This window comes from Pseudorca crassidens, chromosome 12 (genome assembly GCF_039906515.1).
Source record: "Pseudorca crassidens isolate mPseCra1 chromosome 12, mPseCra1.hap1, whole genome shotgun sequence".
Taxonomy (NCBI): Eukaryota; Metazoa; Chordata; class Mammalia; order Artiodactyla; family Delphinidae; genus Pseudorca; species Pseudorca crassidens.
Window position 1 is genome coordinate 65,820,819 of NC_090307.1, and position 21,741 is coordinate 65,842,559.

Below are 21,741 nucleotides of genomic sequence, written 5' to 3' on the forward strand. Positions count from 1 at the left end.
CACTTGGGGACCTAAGTTGGGCTTAGGATTTTTGTCACCTGTCTTCCCTCCGCAGGGCCACAGAAAGGCCGCATAGGTTCAGTCTGGCAGAACTTTTATCCTCCTAAAAGTATCCTCAGGCTTCAACCCCTGTCCATTCCCGCCTGCCTCCAACTCCCCTGCCTCCTCCACTCAGCAAGTTTGTGCGCTGTCAGCGAGCATCTGGAAGGTGTTCTCCTGTTGGGCCAAACAGGAAAGCCTGTGTCTAAAAATTAACAGTGTGGTTTGGGTTCCTCACATCTCCAACCCCTACAAAATATAGCCATTGGTGGGATATGAGATTCCAAAAGTCTAACGGAGAGAAGCATCGTCTGGTCCCTCTTGGGATGCGGCGCTGGAAGGCAGCCTCAGGGAAGTAGGGCCCGGATCGTGCGGGCACAGCAGGGGCACAGCAGGTGTCTGATAAATCTCTGATAATCTCTCCACGGCATCCGCTCAGGTAGCGGGTGGCCGCGCGCGGTCTCCCCGAGGGGTGTGGATCCCCTGGACTTGCAGGGCCAGCCCACAGTAGGGCCACAGGCTAGGCACTCGACGAGGTGCAGCTGCCGTCAGCCTCGGGCGGCTGGGAGCGCGGTGGGGGTGGGGCTCCCGGGCGCCCGCGGACTCCATTTCCCACAGGCCCCCGCTCGCGCCCCAGTTCCCACAGTCCCCGTTCCGCTTCCGGCGCGGCCGAGACGCAGCCGACGGCTTCCGGGTTTGGGCCTGGCGCTGCGGTTGAGGCGGCGGCTGCCGAGCGGGGCGCAGGCGGTGGGAGCGGGGCACCGGCATGGACGTTTCGGGGCAGGAGACCGACTGGCGGAGCGCCGCCTTCCGGCAGAAGCTGGTCAGCCAAATGTGAGTAGGGGCCGAGGCGGCGGCGGCGCGACCCCCGGCCTTCCCCTCCTCATCCTTCCTCTCAGCCCTCTTCGCGGAGGGGGAGGCGCGGCCGGACCGGGGGATTCCGGGCGCCGGATCGCGGGGTACCGGGGCGTGGCCCTCCCCTCTGTCCCCTCCGCTCTCGGCCGCCGCGGTCGCGGGTTAGCGTTCCTGGGCCGAACTCTGCCAGCCGGCGAGCCCCGGCTTCTGAGTCATCGTCCTGAGCTTTCTCATTCGTCATTTGTGTGCTTGGGAGGCAACCTTTCCCCAGCTCTGCGTCCCACTGCGGACGGAGGAGGCCGGGGCCGCCAGTGGCGGCTTCTGCAGGTCTGGGCGCTTTGCGATTCCTCCTCGGAGAAAGCGCCTCGGGGCGAGGGCGGAGGGGGTGGGCAGAAGGGGCGGTGGGGGCGAGAATCTACGGGTGACCCCCCCTCCCCCCCGTGGACTTCGCCGGAGGGTGGCAGGAAGAGGCTGTCAGGAAGCGACCTTCGGTCGGGAGTGGGAGTGAAGAGCTGGGGTTGGTGCCTCCTCTTCAGTCTCAGCTGCTGAGACCATCGATGCAGGGGCTGCCGGGCGCCCTGGGCTTCGCGCGCGGAGCTTCCGCTCCTCCGCACCGGCTGCTTGTTGGTTTACTGTCTTCTACCGGGCTTGCCGGACCGGCGGGCTGTGCTGGCGGGGATCAGCCCCTGACCTTGGGGGAGGCGCCGCCGCCGCCAAGGCGCAGTTACAGGGCAGGCTTTCTCCTACTGGAATTGACGGTTTGCTTGAGCAGTTGGGGAGTAGGCGGCGAATAAACTGAGTCCCAGAATGATAAGTAGGAGTGTGAAGGGCCATCACTGCAAGCTGAGGAGTGGGGAGCGTGAGTGCCCACCGCGTGGAGGACCTCGTGCTAGGCTGAGTTCTGGGGTTTGAGGAGATGATCGTGCAAGGAGGGCCAGCGGGGGCTGACCCGTTAGCTGTGGGAGTGCTGTGCTGGGGAGATGAGCCTCTATTTGTCATGGGGCCTGCTTTGAGGTGGTGAGATGCCAGAGTTGGGAAGATCCCCTGAGTCCCCGAAGATGGATCAAGAACAGAGGAGAGAGACCAGTGAGGCCCATTATGAGAGTTTTGAGCTGTTGGGGTCTGGCGACCTGTCGTTTTTCATGCCTGTATTCCCCCTGCTAGAGCACTGTGTGTCACATCGCTCCGTAAAATGGTTGTGGAATGACCTAGTCAGGCAAGAGATTCTAAAGGCCTGCATTAGGCAGTGGTAGAAACTGAAAGAAGATGATTCCAGAGAAAGCAGAGAGCGAGCGCAGATGGTCCTTGATGACTAACTGGATGGAGGGGGTGGGGTGCAGCAGTGTGCAAGGAAGGAAGTGGGGCGGAAGGCAGGGAAGCTCTCAGTCCAGGGCAGGCAGTGGGGACTGGAGAGCTAGGCTCCGGGCCCTGCGGTGGAATTGTCTGGGGACAGATGTGCCGATATTGCAGAATCAGTGAATGTTGGAGTTACCAATCGATGAAATCTTGAGGATTGACCTACTTAAGGGCTCTTGTAAGAAAGGCCCCCAGGGCAGAGAGTCCTCTTTGAGGGAGCCCGGAATTTAAGGACGGGAAGAATGAGTTGCCGCCAAAGGAAATGGGGCAGGTGGGGGAGTGTCAGAGGGCTGCGGGGGCCATTGAAGAGGACCAACTGAGTACTTCTTGATTCAGCCTCCTTCTGCTTCTAGAGAAACTGGGTTCTTTTTTTTTTTTTTTTTTTTGCCAGATTGCTGCTATTACTCTTCTGTTGCTGCCAACAAACTGTGTTGCTTAAAAACAACACAGGTGTATTATCTGACAGGTTCTGTAGATCAGAGGTCTAAGTGGGCTCAGCTGAATCCTCTCCTCGGGCTCTTACAGGGCCGAAATCAAGATATTGGCAGGTGCATTTCTTCCTGGAGGCTCTGGGGTAGAATTTGCTTTCAAGCTAATTCAGGTTGTTGGCTAAGTTCAGTTCCATGGCGTTGGAAGACTGAGGCGAAATCGTTCCTAACTGGCTGTTAACCTTTCCAAGGTCAGTCTTTGTTCCCAGAGGCTGCCTCCATTCTCTGTCACACTTCCTATGTGGCCCCCTCCAGCAAGGGTGGGCTCTTCTGCCCCATTTCTCTGCCTTCAACCAGAGAAAATAATTCTCTACTAAAGGCTCAGATTAGATTGAGCCCACCTGGATAATCCAGGATGATGTCCCTACTTTCAAGTCTATAACCTTAATTACATCTGGAAAGGCCCTTCTGCATCTACTGTTGGCGTGTTCCCGGGGTTAAGGCCTGGGCACTTTAGGGAGCCCTTCCGCCTGCCACCACTGGGATGAGGAGTTTCAGAGGCTTTCTGCCTGACATCATGTGGGTGTTCTCAGTTCTCAGATTTGTCTCTTTTCTCTCCAGGTTTCACTTTGAAAGCCGTGATTCTTGGTGCCTTGATTTATTGTGTTCACAGCATTAAAAAAGAAGGTCAGGATACCTGACACGTTAATTCTGACTTTCTCCAGTGTTTATGCTGTTGTTTAAAGTTGGCCGACTTGGGAAATTTTTTTTTTTTTGGCCGCACCACACGGCATGTGGGGGATCTTAGTTCCCAGACCAGGGATCAAACCCGTGCCCCCCTGCATTGGAAGCACGGAGTCTTAACCACTGGACTTCCAGGGACATCCCTTGGGAAATGTTTTGAACCGAGGTAATTTACAGTTGAATGAGGGAAGCCAAGCGAAGACCTGGGAAGTTTCAGTGGGAGGGGGCTCCCTGTCCTCACCTCACTCTTGAGTAGCTCCTGAGAGAATAGGCTGAATAAACGGCTCCTGGCTTCCACTGAGGAAAAGCAGTTTGGAGTTGGGGTTGGTTAGGAGGGCCCTTGAAGGGACTCTAGTGCAGCCTCTTCTTAGCCCTGCACTGCCTCTGCCTCCTCCGGGCCTCCCCGGACTTCTGCCTCCACTCACTCATCACTGCCCTGCTGACAACCCATCAGTGACTGTCCTCAGAGTCCGAACAGAGCTCCAGATGTCCCCCCCACCCCCACCCCAGCCTGGCCTAGCCACCTGCTCTCATACCCCACCCCGTTCCACCCTCTCTGGTCTTTCAGCTTCTTGAGCATTCCAAATTCTTTCTTTGTTCTCTCCCTTTAAACAATTTGTTATCGAGTATTTAAGATATTCCACAATGGGTAGACTGCCCCTCACTGTATTCATGACTAGTTCCTTTTCCTCATTGACATGTCTGCTTAAATATTAAATACTCAAGGTCTTTTTCTGCCCACCCTGCCTAAAGTGGGTCACCCCCTGATATCTTGTATCTCAGCCCCTTTGAGTTTCCTGTAAGACTCCAATCCTATGAAGCATGGCACCTGGCGTATAAACCACTTGCTGAAGAGTGCAAGAGTAGATATTTTCCTGGGTGTTGTGTGTGCCACCTTCTCAATGACAGTGGCCTTCATTACCTGCGCCAGCAGCCATTGTGAAGCTTGGGAACACCCACTTTCTCCACGTGTGAGCTGAGTGACCTTGCATACGTCACCTTTCTGGGTCATCTCCCTCATCCATGCAAAGGCAGGAGTCCAGTCTGTCTCACAGGGGTGGTGGGAGGGAAAAGGAAGAGACCTCCACTCGCGCTCTAGCAGAGGGCTCGGGACTCAGTGATGCGTCCCCTGATGCCCCCTCCCCAGGCCCTGGCAGGAGAAGGAGCCTTGGGGAGTGAAGGTGGAACCTTTGAGTCTGGTTAGGGGATTGATGACACGGGAGCCTCTGGGGAGGGTAGTTGTGAAACTCTTGGTGGGTTCAGATGGGCTTTTTGTGGAACATCCACTTTCCCTGCAGGACCACAGGAGCAGCCCCCCTTAGAGCCCCCGAGCTGGTCATTGTGGGCCTTGGGCCTGCCTCCTGGGTTGTTGGGTTAGTGTTGAGCACGCGTGTCTGGTCTGTCAGCTCCTGGAGAACAAGTGTGTGTGAGAAGTGAGCAGCGCCTCGTATGCCATGGGGTTGGTGAACGGTGAATACATAAAAGGACCACCTTGATCATCTCTTCCCATCTTAGTCTTGAGACTTTTGTACCTCCCACCCCTCAGTACAGCAGATTGCATCTTAAGGCGTGGAGTAAATGTCTGCTGGGCTGAACAGATTGCAAGGGGAGGACACAGTTGGGGAGGGCAGCCCTGATCAGGGTTCCAGTCAGGGGCCACGAAGGGCTGAGGGAGTGTGGAGCAGAGTGAGGGCGGACTGGTCAGCTGCCTCTTCTGCCAAGGACCCCTAGGGAGGTGTGAGCTCCAGGTCAGGAACCTAGGAGGTGTGGAAATTTCAGCCTAGACCAGAAGGAGAAAGTCGAGTGCTATTTAGCCAGAAACAAAATAAAACAAAGCAAAAAAGCAGAAGAGAACAGACAACGAAACAGCAACTTCCAAGGGTCTGGAGAGGTCTTCAGAAGGACAGGGAGTGTCCTGAAACTTGCATGTCCGGATCCTGCCTGTGGCTTGTGGTCCCTCCCACGGGCAGAAGCCACTGAGTCTTGGCCGACCCTTTTCTGTGGCTTAGCCCACGCAGGCCTCCGAACAGCCCTGTGCCTCCCTGGTGTGACTCTGGCCCTTGTTCTCCAGCAGGGAAGCTGCTGAGCCCACCGCTTTCTTCATAGCCCAGTTGTCATCCACGTGACTGGACTGATGTCCGTGTACAGCCCAGCTCCAGAATGTCTGTGCCCCGAGGCCAGGGGCCCTGTCTGGTCACCACAAGTCCCAGCGAAGAAACTAGAAAGTGATTGGTGAGACACTGACTTCAGAGTCCTGACCCTTGTCTCTACTGCCCCAGGCCAGGAGTGACAGTGACATGAGGGGATGGGAGCCTTCCGTCATCCAGGGTTTTCTCAACAGCAGCGACAACAGCAGCTGAAACGTGGGGGGTGTGCTGTGCATCCTGCTGCAGGAGTTGTTGTGTTGGCTCACCCACCGTCTCTGTGCTGGCCCTGAGAGTGGGCGGGTGCACTTGTTACTCCCGTGTAGGGTGAGGAAACTGAGGCATGGATGCGTGTCACAGAGGAGTGCTTGCTGAACCGTAGCAGGACTGGCGAGGCAAACCACTTTTTCACCTGAAAGAGTGGTCACGCCTCTTTTGGGGAAGCGGGGAGATGGCCCTGGAAGTTAACCCAAGCCATGTGCACTGAGAGAGCCCATTGGCGGAGCTGCTGCCGGTAGGCATCCTGTTGGCAGTTTTAGCAACTCCCCATGGGTCACTGGGCCCCAAAGGGTGGCAGGCCCCTCTGCTGCAGTTGGCACAACACTGCTGGCACAGCACCGCAAGCCCCAGCTGATCTTTGGCCTCTGCACAGGCTGCAGCCAGTCCCCAGCCACACCAGCGTCCTTTCATAGGTGACCCTACCCCCCTACCAGCTGCATCCCTTACGTCCATTCCTGGTCAGAAGTCTTCCAGCTGTTACTGCCATTCCTGACCTGGTGGCTATGGCTGGTCCAGGACCCATGGTGGGCATTCTGGGGTGGGAAGGACCGTGACCACGTGATTATCTTCCTGCCCTGGTCATGAAGGGCAAGGGGTACCTGCCCCTGAAAAGCATTCCTCAGGGCAGTGATATTGGTTATGTACCTAGAGGGTTGATTTCTAAAGGAATTCTGCTGGATTTTAAAAAATTCAATATGGATCATAGGACCGAGTAGTTTAAAGACCCCATGCCTGTGCGTTCACCACTCAGCTTCAAGTTGTCAACTCTTGTTTCATGGACTCCATCCTCTTTCTCCAGTCACTTTGATGCCCAGAATGTGTGCATGGCAGCCTGTGGATTCAGCTCTGAGCCAGGATCCCTCCTCCAGGGTCTGCACCTGCCTGCTGCCCCCACCGTGCCAGGCTGCCCCAGATCCTCACAGGAGCCCCGTTCTTGACCTGGTCGCCCTGCCTCCTGCTTGTTCCCCTGCCTGAGAGACCTGTTCTTCCCGTGGCTGAGCATTTGCAGTCCTATCCCACTCGCCCTCCCAGGACACCCAGCCACCCACCATGCCCCTCTCTTTACCCATGCTCTGTTACCGGTTTCCATCTGAATTGTTTGAACACTTGTTTCCCCCAGTCTGAACCCCTCGTGGCAGGGACACTACAAGAGTTTCTGAATCAGAGTTGATTCCTGCCTCTCCAAGAGTGACGGTGAGCCAACCTGATGGGCCTTCACCTCAGAGTTGGAGAAAGTCATAGCACTGCGCATGCAGGGATGCTGGCAAACTGGCATCCTCAGGAGCTGTGGAACATGGGGTACAGGCTGAGATCGTTAAATAGACATCTTTGGCTGGTTATCTGAGTGATTTTAATTTTCTTTGTAATTTTTAGTATATATATGTATGTGTGTCGCTTGTTAACAGTAAACGTGTATTTCTTTCATAATCAGAAATCTTTTGAAGGAGAGGTAGACCCTGTCTACAGATGAGGAGGAGGTGAGCCGTGGTCACAGGCAGCTGCCATAAGGTGGGAAGTCGCCATGTGCTTTGTGTCACGGTGGGTGTCCTCCGTCGCCTGGGCCAGGTGCCAGCACAGCCGTTCTTTCCACCCCTGCTAAGAAGCATTCTGCTTTCCATCTGAAATTACCTTTCCAGCTGACCCTCCCTCTGTGCTGGTGGGAGAGCCCCAGCCAGACACTCCTGCTGCACGTCAGGCCCTCTGGCTGCAGACACGGCTGGCTTGCCCTCTGTCGTTCTTTCTCTGCCCTGTCAGAGGTCTGGTCTTGGCCTCATTCCCTCCTCATGACCCTGATGGCTCAGCCCACAGTGGTCCCTAATTCCTCTTGAGTTTGTAGAGCCCTTGTTGGATGCATCCTGGCATGAACTGAACAGATGAACTCTTTTTTGCTCTTTTTACACTCATTATTATTTTTTTGCCTTGCCAACAGTATTATAAATTTGTTGAGTGCAGGACCTGGTCGTACACTTCTGCATCCCAGTGAGCTCCTAGCATGGTGCCTTGTCTTAGGTGAGGGATGCAGGGTAATTGCAGGGAGCGTTGTGGAAAGCAGTGCTGAGCCTTTTTTTTTTTTGATTGAGACATTCATGTAAAGACAGGGGAGTTCAGGGTGTTACTAGATGGTTCTGTTTAACAGATAAGCGAATGAGTACCTGATCCCGGAGACAGAGGAGGATGCGTTAGGAGCCCAGGCATAATTATCTCGAAACCACAACCCCGTGAGGGAGGGATGTTCCCCTCCACTTTAATAAGGTATCTCTTGGGACTTCTCTGGCGGTCCAGTGGTTATGACTCTGAGCTTTCCCTGCTGAGGGCACAGGTTCAATCCCTGGTCTGGGAACTAAGATCCCTCAAGCTGCAGTGGCCAAAAAAAAAATATAAGGAGTCTCTTGCTAACCTAGGCGGGGCCTGTTAGTAACCGTTCCTGATTGAATGAGTTAAGTATCCAAGGAGGAGTAACTTATTTGGGACAGTGAGTCCTTGGAGGAGACATTTGACCTTACTTTGAGCTTTTTTTTCCGAGACCGTTTTTTCAGACATACAGAGTTGCAGGGACAGAGCAGAGCGCTCTGGCGTGCTCTCCCTCCGTTCACCGGTTCTCTCACATGGCTCTGTGCTCAGGCTTGGCGAGTAGCAGCTGGGTGCTGTCTGGCTTCCTCCCCTGGACATGGTTTCCTCCAGCTCTGCCTGGGACTCAGGCGGTAGGGTGGGGGCGGGTAGGGACCAGGGCTGAGGTGTGGCCTGGCTGCAGGTCAGCCTTTGTGCCCAGCCACTTGGCATCCAGTCCGGGAGAGGGGTGGCAAGGCGGGGAGGGGCAGAAGGCCCTGCGTGGGGACTTCTGCTCTCTGAAGCCTGTGCACCCCTTGCTCCTTCCAGTGCAGGCTCCTGGGGGTGTGGGGGCAGTGCTTGTTGCTTCAGAAATGGCTCATTCCCATCCCCGCTGTCTCCTGTTCTCTCCCTCTTTCCAACTTCCTTTCCATCCTCATCAGAGGTGCTGTGTGAGGAAGTGATCTGGCTGCTGGGTGTGGGCTGGAGCCCCTGATATAAAGTGGAGAGAATGCCAGCTTTGCCCTGCGAGGCCCTTTTGGGCCACCGCAGGCCCTTCACACCCATCGGGTTGCCGTGAGTCATGCCAGGGAGGATTCAGGCCTGAGACTGTGCAGCGGGAAATCCCTGCCAGGGGTTCAGGGTTGGAATTCAGACCCCAGACCATTGGAGTCCAAACCTGAGGGTGGGGCTGGTCCTGGGGCCAGGCTCAAGGGCCCTCACCAGGCTCCCATAGTGTTTCTTTGTATTGAAGTAAAGCCCACCCATGCAGTGAGCGGCCCGAGGACACGTGTCACCGTGAAAATGCCCACCAGCTGCCCAGACTACATCCTGAACAGGCCCAGCACCCTGTGCTTCAGCCGGTGCAGCCCCTGCCCCACTCTCCTGACTTCCGGGCCATGGAGACGTTTGTTCCAGAATTTCCTGTCACTGGAATCCCAAGCTCTGCAACCCTGGGTCTGGACTCTTCCGTTCAGAGTGACGTGTGTGACGTTTGTCCTCGTAGGCAGCAGGTTCTTATTTATGCCGATATTCCACTGCATGACCGCGCCCCCCCACCCCCACCCCCGGTACTGTCCTGTTGTGTGTTTGACAGACATTGGGGTTAGTTCCAGTTGTTGGCTGTGTGAACACTGCACCAGGGCCGCTTTGGGTCCTGTCTCCTGTGAGTACAGTACTCGCTCTCTGGGCTCTGACCCCAGGGCTAGGTGCAGGGGTGGCCTTCAGCTTCAGCACCGTCTGGAAAATGATTTTCCCAGGTGATACCAGTTGACATTCCCACCAGCCACGTGGGGAGGTTGCCCTTGTTAGACATCTTTGCCAACACCCAATGTTGTCAAGGAAGCTGCCTTCATAACAATCACTTTGTTAATTGTTAATGCGCACTCAGATTGACCCACCGGGTGCAGAGACAGTAGGAATGGAAGGGATGGCTTAGGAGGGACAGATCTGTCAGGAAGGAAGCTGCAGAATTGGTGACGGTGTGAGGGAGGCGAGCCCTGATCCTGTGCTAATTTCTGAGAGGTGAGTGCAATGTGAAGTGCAGGGTGTGTGGAGTGTCAACCCTCTGGAGGAGAGAAGTCCAGCTGCCTGTGGGAGAAGCAGGGAGCAGACCTGGAAGAGCGTCAGCTGCAGGAGTGCCTCGCTGGGGCCCCAAGGGGCATGTGGGTGGAGCGGAGGGAGAGGATGTGGGTGCAGGGAAGCGAGTCCCGGCAGCGCCAGCACGTCTCCACCTCCTGTTTCAGTCAGTGTGTTCCGGGCTGGTGGGTGCGGTACTTCATTCTCTTCAGATAATGTTGCAGATGATTTCAAAACAGGAGGGTGTTTTCTGTGATCTCTCTGCTCAGAGATGGCTGTTGCTGACATTTTGATCTCTTTCCTCCAGTCCTGTTTCTTTGGGCATATGACTTGATGTGTATGTATTTTAAATATGCCAACACACACACAGACCCATGTTTCTTAAGTGGAATTAGACTCTGAGTTCAGGTTTGAGTGGTGGCTTTCTCACCGCCAAGGTTCATCCCCTGGGGGGACTCTGGCTGGGACTTGTGTGCCCATGGCCCAGGTTCACATGAGACTGGACACAGCAAGTCTTCTGGCGGATAGGACTCTTCCACATAGTCTGGCTCTGTCTGGGTGGGGAGGGACTGGACCAACCTCTGGTTATGGGAACAGGTTTTGTGAGACTTATCAGTTCCCACTTTCTGAGGCCCAAGCTCTCTAGGCCGAGGGAGACTCGGAGTGCATGGTTGCTCCCCGTGTGATGGCCCAGAGGGCCCCACTGCAGGGCACTCTTGGGAGTGAGCCTCCTTCAGGCATCTCTGCACAGTCATCCTGTGTGCTTGAGATAACTCTTTTATTTCCTATCTTGTTAAAAGTTCTGTTATGGACTTTTCCTTCACAGAAGTAGGGATAATGGAAGTATGGTCTCCTAGCTACTTGGAGAGTTAGCATCATATGGCCAGTGTTTCACCCATCCCTTTCCACCCCGTCCTGCACTGTCTTCAGTCACTTCCCAGATACCGTATGATTTTCACTGCTGGGACTCGAGTGCAGACCTCTGGAAGATAGGGCTTTCCTCCCCCGAAATATTTTACAAAGTCACGTGAGATAAGCATTTTAATAAGCTCTTGGGTTGGTAGAGTCTGTCCTTAACCACGTGGTTGCCCAGGGGTGAGTGGGACACGCTCAGGGCTGGAACCTGGGGAGCCACAGTGGTCCAAGGCCTGGAGCCCAGAGGCCACTGCCTGGATGGATCAAGAGGTCTTTCCAGCATCCTGGTTCTGTTGTGGTCAAACCCGCAGAATGGAGAAAATGATGAAACTTGTGTAGCTTCTGTAGCTCAAATAATGACATATGCTTTAAGAGCAGCGGTAGCATCTTTAGGTGTTGTTCTTTCATTGATCTAATTTGTCGAGGGTTGAGAAATCTTGCAAGCAGAAATTGGAGAGCTTAAACCGATAAGAAAGTGAAGAGAAAGAGAACAGGAAGGGCTCATAGTCTGGGATGTAGTTTGGCAAACAGGCTTCCAGCTGCAGTGAGGTGAAGCAGGCTCCCTGAGTTAAGGACAGGTAGTTTGCTCTGGTTGCAGTTGGTGACTAAACCATCTGTGTCTCATCATTTCCTCACTCCGAGCTGAAGCCACCTGGGTGCTGGGGCAGGCTCGAGAGAAGACCCCCTGTCGGCTGTCTGAGCCCCGGGGAAGCTGCGTGTCCCGTGGGGGGCGGTGTGCGATGACCCCTCTTGGGTCGGTGCCTCTGACCACACTCTGGCCAAGGGGTCCTGGGAGAACTGCAGAATGCTGGGGCAGGTGGGTGGGGGCACTGCTGATGGAGCGGAGCTTCCTGTCTCTGCGTGGACTGAGTTGGGAAGGCATAGAAAGGCGAAGGAGGCCTTTCTTCATAGCTGGCGTTCCTTGAATATTTCTTTATGGCAGAGTCAGTGGCACACTCTTTAGGTGCATTTTGTCATTTGATTTTTTTTTTAATTTATTTATTTTAATTTTATTTTTTTGGCTGTGTTGGGTCTTCATTGCTGTACGCAGGCTTTCTCTAGGGGCTACTTTTCTTTGAGGTGCGTGGGCTTCTCATTGCAGTGGCTTCTCTTGTTGCGGAGCATGGGCTTTAGGTGCGCAGGCTTCAGTAGCTGTGGCTTGCGGGCTTAGTTGCTCCGTGGCATGTGGGATCTTCCCAGACCAGGGCTCGAACCCGTGTCCCCTGCATTGGCAGGCAGATTCTTAACTACTGCGTCACCAGGGAAGTCCCTGTCATTTGATTTTTATCAAACTAATATTTGTGCATAAATTTTAAAAGTCAAGGACTGATAACAACTTACAAGAGACTGCGGTGGTCCCGACTCACTGTGTCCTCCCCTTGACTCGGGGCTTTCTTTTCTGGCCGGGGCTTTCTTTTCTGGCCAGCGTCCGTGGTTCTAAGTCACATGCACACACGGGTCATCACGGTGATGAGTTTCTGATTATCTGTTGACTTTCTCTGGGAACGCAGCTGTTATCTCTGCCTCTCCCTTGTCCACCAGTGTTTCAGCTTCTGGGTAAATGGGTAATGAGCGCTAGTGTTTAGGGCCACATGGACAGACGTTCACAGCCGAACACAGTGGCAGACTGTGATGGTTTTCACTTCCTGGGAAAAACGTGCCTTCTTAGAAATGTGCCTAGAGTTCTGTGTGCCTGCGGCTGAGTCTTCCTCTGTCTTCAGTCACCTCTCAGTGCAGTTATCACAAGCTTGGTACTGCTGGGCTGTCTGTCCTTCTGCACCTCCCTTCTGGAGGCCTCAAGGGTGAGGCCCTCTCAGGGCTTGTCTCCTGCAGGGCTCCAGTGTTGGGGTTCTTGCTTCCTGTATCCTGGGTTTTCTTCTTTTTGGTTCACTGCCTTGTTCTACCAGCTTCCAGGAAAGGGGCTCCAGGGAGGCCATGTCAGTTTGGATGCATGTGGACTTCTAGGGCGGAGGTGCTTCCTCAAGGATTGAGAAGCCTCTCTTGCTGCTTTCTTGCCTCCAGGGCTGGCCTGTTGCTTCTCCTCTCAGGTGAGCTTTAGGGCGACTTGCCTTACTCCCAAAACTCACGGCGGTGCTTCAGGGGAAGTCCCTTCAGTCATTTCCCAGGGAGTCCCGTTTCCTCCATGCCCTGTATTCACTCTCCCCCCATGTCTTTAAAGCTGGCCCTTTGACCCTCTTTTTTTTTTTTTTGAATTTTATTTAATTTATTTTTTTATACGGCAGGTTCTTATTAGTTATCCATTTTATACGTATTAGCGTATATATGTCAATCCCAATCTCCCAATTCATCACACCACCACCACCACCCCCGCCACTTTCCCCCCTTGGTATCCATACGTTTGTTCTCTACATCTGTGTCTCTATTTCTGCCCTGTAAACCGGTTCATCTGTACCATTTTTCCAGGTTCCACGTATATGCATTAATATACGATATTTGTTTTTCTCTTTCTGACTTACTTCACTCTGTATGACAGTCTCTAGATCCATCCACGTCTCTACAAATGACCCAGTTTCGTTCCTTTTTATGGCTAATATTCCATTGTATATAAGTACCACATCTTTTTTATCCATTCGTCTGTTGATGGGCATTTAGTTTGCTTCCATGACCTGGCTATTGTAAATAGTGCTGCAATGAACATTGGGGTGCATGTGTCTTTTTGAATTATGGTTTTCTCTGGGTATATGCCCAGTAGTGGGATTGCTGGGTCATATGGTAGTTCTATTTTTAGTTTTTTAAGGAACCTCCATACTGTTCTCCATAGTGGCTGTATCAACTTACATTCCCACCAACAGTGCAAGAGGTTTCCCTTTTCTCCACATCCTCTCCAGCATTTGTTGTTTGTAGATATTCTGATGATGCCCATTCTAACTGGTGTGAGGTGATACCTCATTGTAGTTTTGATTTGCATTTCTCTAATAATTAGTGATTTTGAGCAGGTTTTCATGTGCTTCTTGGCCATCTGTATGTCTTTGGAGAAATGTCTGTTTAGGTCTTCTGCCCATTTTTTGATTGGGTTGTTTGTTTTTTTAATATTGAGCTGCATGAGCTGTTTATATATTTTAGAGATTAATCCGTTGTCCGTTGGTTCATTTGCAAATATTTTCTCCCATTCTGAGGGTTGTCTTTTCGTCTTGTTTATGTTTTCCTTTGCTGTGTAAAAGCTTTTAAGTTTCAGCAGGTCCCATTTGTTTATTTTTGTTTTTATTTCCATTACTCTAGGAGGTGGATCAAAAAAGGTCTTGCTGTGATTTATGTCAAAGGGTGTGCTTCCTATGTTTTCCTCTAAGAGTTTTATAGTGTCCGGTCTTACATTTAGGTCTTTAATCCATTTTGAGTTTATTTTTGTGTATGGTGTTAGGGCATGTTCTAATTTCATTCTTTTACATGTAGCTCTCCAGTTTTCCCAGCACCACTTATTGAAGAGAATGTCTTTTCCCCATTGTATATCCTTGCCTCCTTTGTCATAGATTAGTTGACCATAGGTGCGTGGGTTTATCTCTGGGCTTTCTATCCTGTTCTATTGATCTATATTTCCGTTTTTGTGCCAGTACCATATTGTCTTGATTACTGTAGCTTTGTAGTATAGTCTGAAGTCAGGGAATCTGATTCCTTCAGCTCCATTTTTTTTCCCTCAAGACTGCTTTGGATATTCGGGGTCTTTTGTGTCTCCATACAAATTTTAAGATTTTTTGTTTTAGTTCTGTAAAAAAAATGCCATTGGTAATTTGATAGGGATAGGGATTGCATTGAATCTGTAGATTGCTTTGGGTAGTATAGTCAATATTGATTCTTCCAATCCAAGAACATGGTATATCTCTCCATCTGTTTGTATCATCTTTAATTTCATCAGTGTCTTATAGTTTTCTGCATACAGGTCTTTTGTCTCCTTAGGTAGGTTTATTCCTAGGTATTTTATTCTTTTTGTTGCAGTGGTAAATGGGAGTGTTTTCTTAATTTCTCCTTCAGATTTTTCATCGTTAGTGTATAGGAATGCAAGAGATTTCTGTGCATTAATTTTGTATCCTGCAACTTTACCAAATTCATTGATTAGCTCTAGTAGTTTTCTGGTGGCATCTTTAGGATTCTATATAGTATCATGTCATCTGCAAAGAGTGACAGTTTTACTTCTTTTCCAATTTGTATTCCTTTTATTTCTTTTTCTTCTCTGATTGCTGTGGCTAGGACTTCCAAAACTATGTTGAATAATAGTGGTGAGAGTGGATGTCCTTGTCTTATTCCTGATCTTAGAGGAAATGCTTTCAGTTTTTCACCATTGAGAATGACGTTTGCTGCGGGTTTGTCATATATGGCCTTTATTATGTTGAGGTAGGTTCCCTTTATGCCCACTTTCTGGAGAGTTTTTTTTTTTTTTTTTTTTTTTTGCGTTACGTGAGCCTCTCACTGTTGTGGCCTCTCCCGTTGCAGAGCACAGGCTCTGGACATGCAGGCTCAGCAGCCATGGCTCACGGGCCTAGCCGCTCCACAGCATGTGGGATCTTCCCAGACCGGGGCACGAACCCATGTCTGCTGCATCGGCAGGTGGAGTCTCAACCACTGCGCCACCAGGGAAGCCCATTCTGGAGAGTTTTTATCATAAATCGGGGGTTGAATTTTGTCAAGAGCTTCTTCTGCATCTATTGAGATGATCATATGGTTTTTATTCTTCAGTTTGTTAATATGGTGTATCACATTGATTGATTTGCATATATTGAAGAATCCTTGCATCCCTGGGATGAATCCCACTTGATCATGGTGTGTGATCTTTTTAATGTGTTGTTGGACTCTGTTTGCTAGTATTTTGTTGAGGATTTTTGCATTTATAGTCATCAGTGATATTGGTTGGTAATTTTCTTTATTTGTAGGATCTTTATCTGGTTTGGGTATTAAGGTGATGGTGACCTCATAGAATGAGTTTGGGAGTGTTCCTTCCTCTGCAATTTTTTGGAAGAGTTTGAGAAGGATGGGTGTTAGCTCTTCTCTAAATGTTTGATAGAATTCACCTGTGAAGCCATATGGTCCTGGACTTCTGTTTGTTGGAAGTTTTCACAGTTTCAATTTCATTACTTGTGATTGGTCTGCTCATATTTTCTGTTTCTTCCTGGTTCAGTCTTGGAAGGTTATACCTTTCTAAGAATTTGTCCATTTCTTCCAGGTTGCCCATTTTATTGGCATAGAGTTGCTTGTAGTCTCTTAGGATGCTTTGTATTTCTGCAGTGTCTGTTGTAACTCCTCCTTTTTCATTTCTAATTTTATTGATTTGAGTCCTCTCCCTCTTTCTCTTGATGAGTCTAGCTAATGGTTTATCAATTTTGTTTATCTTCTCAAAGAACCAGCTTTTAGTTTTATTGATCTTTGCTATTGTTTTCTTTGTTTCTATTTCATTTATTTCTGCTTTGATCTTTATGATTTCTTTCCTTCTACTAACTTTGGGTTTTGTTTGTTCTTCTTTCTCTAGTTCCTTTAGGTTAAGGTTAGATTGTTTGTTTGAGATTTTTCTTGTTTCTTGAGGTAGGCTTGTATTGCTATAAACTTCCCTTTTAGAACTGCTTTTGCTGCATCCCATAGGTTTCAGATCATTGTGTTTTCATTGTAATTTGTCTCTAGGTATTTATTTATTTCCTCTTTGATTTCTTCAGTGATCTCTTGGTTATTTAGTAACGTATTTTTTAACCTCCATATGTTTGTATTTTTTACATTTTCTTCCCTGTAATTGATTTCTAATCTCATAATGTTGTGGTTGGAAAAGATGCTTGATATTTCAATTTTCTTAAATTTACCGAGGCTTGATTTGTGGCCCAAGATGTGACCTATCCTGGAGAATGTTCCATGTGCACTTGAGAAGAAAGTATAATCTGCTGTTTTTGGATGGTATGTCCTATAAATATCAATTAAATATATCTGGCCTATTGTGTCATTTAAAGCTTGTGTTTCCTTATTAATTTTCTGTATGGATGATCTGTCCATTGGTGTAAGTGAGGTGTTAAGAGGCCCCCACTATTATTGTGTTACTGTCGATTTCCTCTTTTATAGCTGTTAGCAGTTGCCTTATGTATTGAGGTGCTCCTGTGTTGGGTGCATATATATTTATAATTGTTATATCTTCTTCTTGGATTGATCCCTTGATCATTATGTAGTGTCCTTCCTTGTCTCTTATAACATTCTTTATTTTAAAGTCTGTTTTATCTGATATGAGTATTGCTACTCCAGCTTTCTTTTGATTTCCATTTGCATGGAATATCTTTTTCCATCCCCTCACTTTCAGTCTGTATCTGTCCCTAGGTCTGACGTGGTTCTCTTGTAGACAGCATATATATGGGTCTTGTTTTTGTGTCCATTCAGTGAACCTGTATCTTTTGATTGGAGCATTTAATCCATTCACATTTAAAGTAATTATTGATATATGTTCCTATTACCATTTTCTTAATTGTTATGGGTTTGTTTTTGTAGGTCCTTTTCTTCTCTTGTGTTTCCAACTTAGAGAAGTTTCTTTAGCATTTGTTGTAGAGCTGGTTTGGTGGTACTGAATTCTCTTAGCTTTTGCTTGTCTGTAAAGCTTTTGATTTCTCCATCGAATCTGAATGAGATCCTTGCCAGGTAGAGTAATCTTGGTTGTAGTTTCTTCCCTTTCATCACTTTAAATATATCATGCCACTCCCTTCTGGCTTGTAGAGTTTCTGCTGAGAAATTAGCTGTTAACCTTATGGGAGTTCCCTTGTATGTTATTTTTTGTTTTTCCCTTGTTGCTTTCAATAATTTTTCTTTGTCTTTAATTTTTGTCAGTTTGATTACTGTGTTTCTCGGCATGTTTTTCCTTGGATTTATCCTGCCTAGGACTCTGTGTACTTCCTGGACTTGGGTGGCTATTTCCTTTCCCATGTTAGGGAAGCTTTCGACTATAATCTCTTCAAATATTTTCTCGGGTCCTTTCTCTTTCTTTTCTCCTTCTGGGACCCCCTATATTGTGAATGTTGTTGTGTTTAATGTTTTCCCAGAGGTCTCTTAAGCTGTCTTCATTTCTTTTCATTCTTTTTTCTTTATTCTGTTCTGTGGCAGTGAATTCCACCATTCTGTCTTCCAGGTCACTTGTCTGTTCTTCTGCGTCAGTTATTCTGCTATTGATTCCTTCTAGTGTATTTTTCATTTCAGTTATTGTATTGTTCATCTCTGTTTGTTTGTTCTTTAATTCTTCTAGGTGTTCTTTAATTCTTCTAGGTCTCTGTTAAACATTTCTTGTATCTTCTTGATCTTTGCCTCCATTCTTTTTCTGAGGTCCTGGATCATCTTCACTATCATTACTCTGAATTCTTTTTCTGGAAGGTTGCCTATCTCCATTTAGTTGTTTTTCTGGGGTTTTATCTTGTTCCTTCATCTGGTACATAGTGCTCTGCCTTTTCATCTTGTCTATCTTTCTGTGAATGTGGTTTTTGTTGCACAGGCTGCAGGATTGTAGTTCTTCTTGCCTCTGCTGTCTGCCTTCTGGTGGATGAGGCTATCTAAGAGGCTTGTGCAAGTTTCTTGATGGGAGGGACTGGTGGTGAGTAGAGTTGGGTGTTGCTCTGGTGGGCAGAGCTCAGTAAAACTTTAATCCGCTTGTCTGCTGATGGGTGGGGCTGGTTTCCCTCCCTGTTGGTTGTTTGGCCTGAGGCAACCCAACACTGGAGCCTACCCAGCTCTCTGGTGGGACCAGTGGTGGGCTCTGGGAGGGCTCACGCCAAGGAGCACTTCCCAGAACTTCTGCTGCCAGTGTCCTTGTCCTCACAGTGAGCCACAGCCATCCCCCGCCTCTGCAGGAGACCCTCCAACACTAGCAGGTAGGTCTGGTTCAGTCTCCTATGGCGTCACTGCTCCTTCCCCTGGGTCCTGATGCGCACACTACTTTGTGTGTGCCCTCCAAGAGTGGAGTCTCTGTTTCCCCCAGTCCTGTTGAAGTCCTGCAATCAAATCCTGCTAGCCTTCAAAGTCTGATTCTCTAGGAATTCCTCCTCCCGTTGCCGGACCCCCAGGTTGGGAAGCCTGATGTGGGGCTCAGAACCTTCACTCCAGTGGGTGGGCTTTTGTGATATAAGTGTTCTCCAGTTTGTGGGTTACCCACCCAACAGTCATGGGATTTGATTTTATTGTGATTGCGCCCCTACTACCATCTCATTGTGGCTTCTCCTTTGTCTTTGGATGTGTGGTATCTTTTTTGGTGAGTTGCAGTGTCTTCCTGTCGATGATCGTTCAGCAGTTAGTTGTGATTCTGGTGCTCTTGCAAGAGGGAGTGAGCGCAAGTCCTTCTACTCCACCATCTTGAACCAATCTCCTACCTTCTTTTTATTTTATCTTTTATCTCCTGTTTTCCATCTCTTTGTCTTCTAGCTCTGCTCTGTGGGAGATTTCTTCAATTTTATCTCTGACCCTTTGCTGCTAACATCTAATAGGTTTTTATTTGTAAGAACTTTTTTGTTGTTGTTGTAATCTGACTTTTCTGGTTTTATAGCATCTTGTTCTTGTTAAATGGATGCTATGTCTTATCTACTTGGATATTGAGATAGTTTCTGTTTTCTTCCTGCTGAGTTTCTTGCAGGGTCTTTATCTGCCATGTTAGGTGTCTGGGAGCCCTTGGTTGGCTGCTCACTCTCATATCGGGGCACTGTGAAGGCAACTGGAAATTAGACACTCAGATTCAGTCCCCCTTTCCAACCTGGAGGTTCATATCTCATTTAATTTTATTTTTAAAATGAAATTATTGCAGGGAGCGTATTTGGATTATGACTTAAGCTAGCACCTCACCCATCATGTGTCTTCTGCAGATGGGTTTCCTCTTTTTGGAGAGCCAGACCTTACATTGGAACCTGTACTTTTTTTTTTATTAATTAATTTATTTTTGGCTGTGTTAAGTCTTCGTTGCTACATGCGGGCTTCCTCTAGTTGTGGCGAGTGGGGACTACTCTTCGTTGTAGTGCGTGGGCTTCTCATTGCGGTGGCTTCTCTTGTTGCGGAGTACGGGCTCTAGGCACGTGGGCTTCAGTAGTTGTGGCACGCGGGCTTAGTAGTTGTGGCTCGCGGGCTCTAGAGCACATCCTCAGTAGTTATGGCACATGGGCTTCATTGCTCTGCGGCATGTGGGATCTTCCTGGATCTTCCTGGCGGATTCTTAACCACTGCGCCACCAGGGAAGTCCTGGAACCTGTATTCTTTTATTCTGACTGATCCTTTATCATCCTCCTCTCCAAATAAATTCCTGATTTTTAAAAAATTTGGTGCCTCAGAGAGTATAATATTTTGGGGGACCAACCAAAGGAAATATAGGTCCTTTCTCACTTGAAAATATGAAACCCATAGATGTAGTGAGAATTTGTCAGAGTTGTGTTTCCCTCTCAGGGCCATTGTGGTGATTTGTTTTCCTCTGGTCTGTCTTCCCCTCCTATCTCGTCTGGAGGCAGGCTCCCAGGATTCCTTGGTGCTGGGCAGGTACAGAAGCTTTGGGCTGGCCACATCTGTGGAATGCATGGGCCCAACTGGCATTTAGGGAGGGTGGGACAGTTTTCTCTCTTGTGCTGACCTGAGCTGTGCTTTACCAAACAAACATCACCTAGGGCTGTGCCACAAGTGTGGGGAGCTCAGACACACAGGCCCTGGCTGAGAGTGGGGTGGGGGCTGCCCTCAGCACCCCTCCTCAGATGTCAGGGCAGGGCTTGAGGTGCTGAGGTTCAGATACCTTTTTCTTATCTCTCTGGTTGGTGGCTGATAAAAATGTGTGAGGAATCTGTTTTCCATCTGGTAAAATCTTTTCCCCTTTTTGGCGTTTACTTTGGGCGATGTGCTTAGGAAAGCCTTCCTCCTCCTGATGCTGGGTATGTAACTGTCCTCCTGTTGTCTTCCAGTACTTTTGTGGTTTGGGATCTTACACTGGTTGAAGGGTTGCACACACCAGCTGCAGGCTCCTGTCCCAGTTTGGTGAACAGACTGCACACACAGGCGGTACTTCACCAGGAAGCTTCTCCTCGAGGGTGGGGCAGGGCTGGCAAAAACTTACATCCATGAGAGGTCAGTTGGTTGACGGGTGTCATGGTTTTCAAATCAGGGGAAGATGCCTCTGGGCAGAATGAAAGTCTTTGGGTGGGTGGAGGGCATCCCGTCTGCCTGAGGCCAGGAGTTTAGACACTGGCACAGAGCTAAGGAACTTGGGCTCCCAGGAACTCAGCTTCTGTTGGACCGGGGAGGCAGCATTGAGGAGGGTGGGGTAAGGAGAGAAGGGAACATAGGTGGGAGAGTCAGGCGAGACTGTTCTCTGACTGATTTCCTTAACACCCTGGTGCTTCCCGTGCCAGTGTGCCTGATGATGTTACTGCTGTAATCCTCAGGACAACCCCATGAGGTGGCATTGTCACTGTCCTCCCTCTGTAGGAGAGGACACACAGGCACCTCAAGGTGGCGCCTCCCTCGGGGATCACTGGCAGGGGGGGTGTGGTGGGCAGTGAGGGCAGACGGAAGCCTGAGTGCACGTCGAGCTTACGTCCAGGCGCACCTGCCCAGGGACACACAGTGGGCTGGGTGTTTGCCTTTCCTCTGCAGATTCCAGTGTCGGGGATGAGGACTGGACTCCAGTCGACAAATTGAGTTTCCCACTTTGGAGACAGGGCGGAGGTGAGGAGGAGCAGGTGTGCTGAGGCTGGACCTGTCCTAGCGCCCTTCATCCTAGCCTCAGTCCCTTCTGAGCATCCTTTATGGAGAGGATGTGCCTGGGGGTGGAGTGCCTCCAGGACCCAGAGCTGGCCAGTGGTCAGGGTGGAACTTGATCCCCGGTCTGTGTGTTCTGTACAAGTGATCGGAGCCCAGGCCCTCCCTTCTCT

General features: G+C 49.7%; 1 protein-coding gene across 10 annotated transcripts in view; it reads left to right on the forward strand.

The window, feature by feature from the left end:
- Positions 1–708: 708 nt before the first annotated feature.
- The window catches only part of MED15 (mediator complex subunit 15), a 61,473-nt gene continuing 40,440 nt past the window's right edge, over positions 709–21,741 (forward strand). For 4 of the 10 annotated variants that reach the window (XM_067699954.1, XM_067699957.1, XM_067699959.1 and 1 more), the window contains exon 1: positions 711–873. In XM_067699954.1, coding sequence (XP_067556055.1) covers positions 806–873 — 68 coding nt within the window. In that variant the 5' untranslated portion in view covers positions 711–805. Of the gene's footprint in view, positions 874–21,741 lie in introns of all 10 variants that reach the window. The other 6 variants (XM_067699949.1, XM_067699952.1, XM_067699955.1 and 3 more) reach the window with 2 other exon arrangements.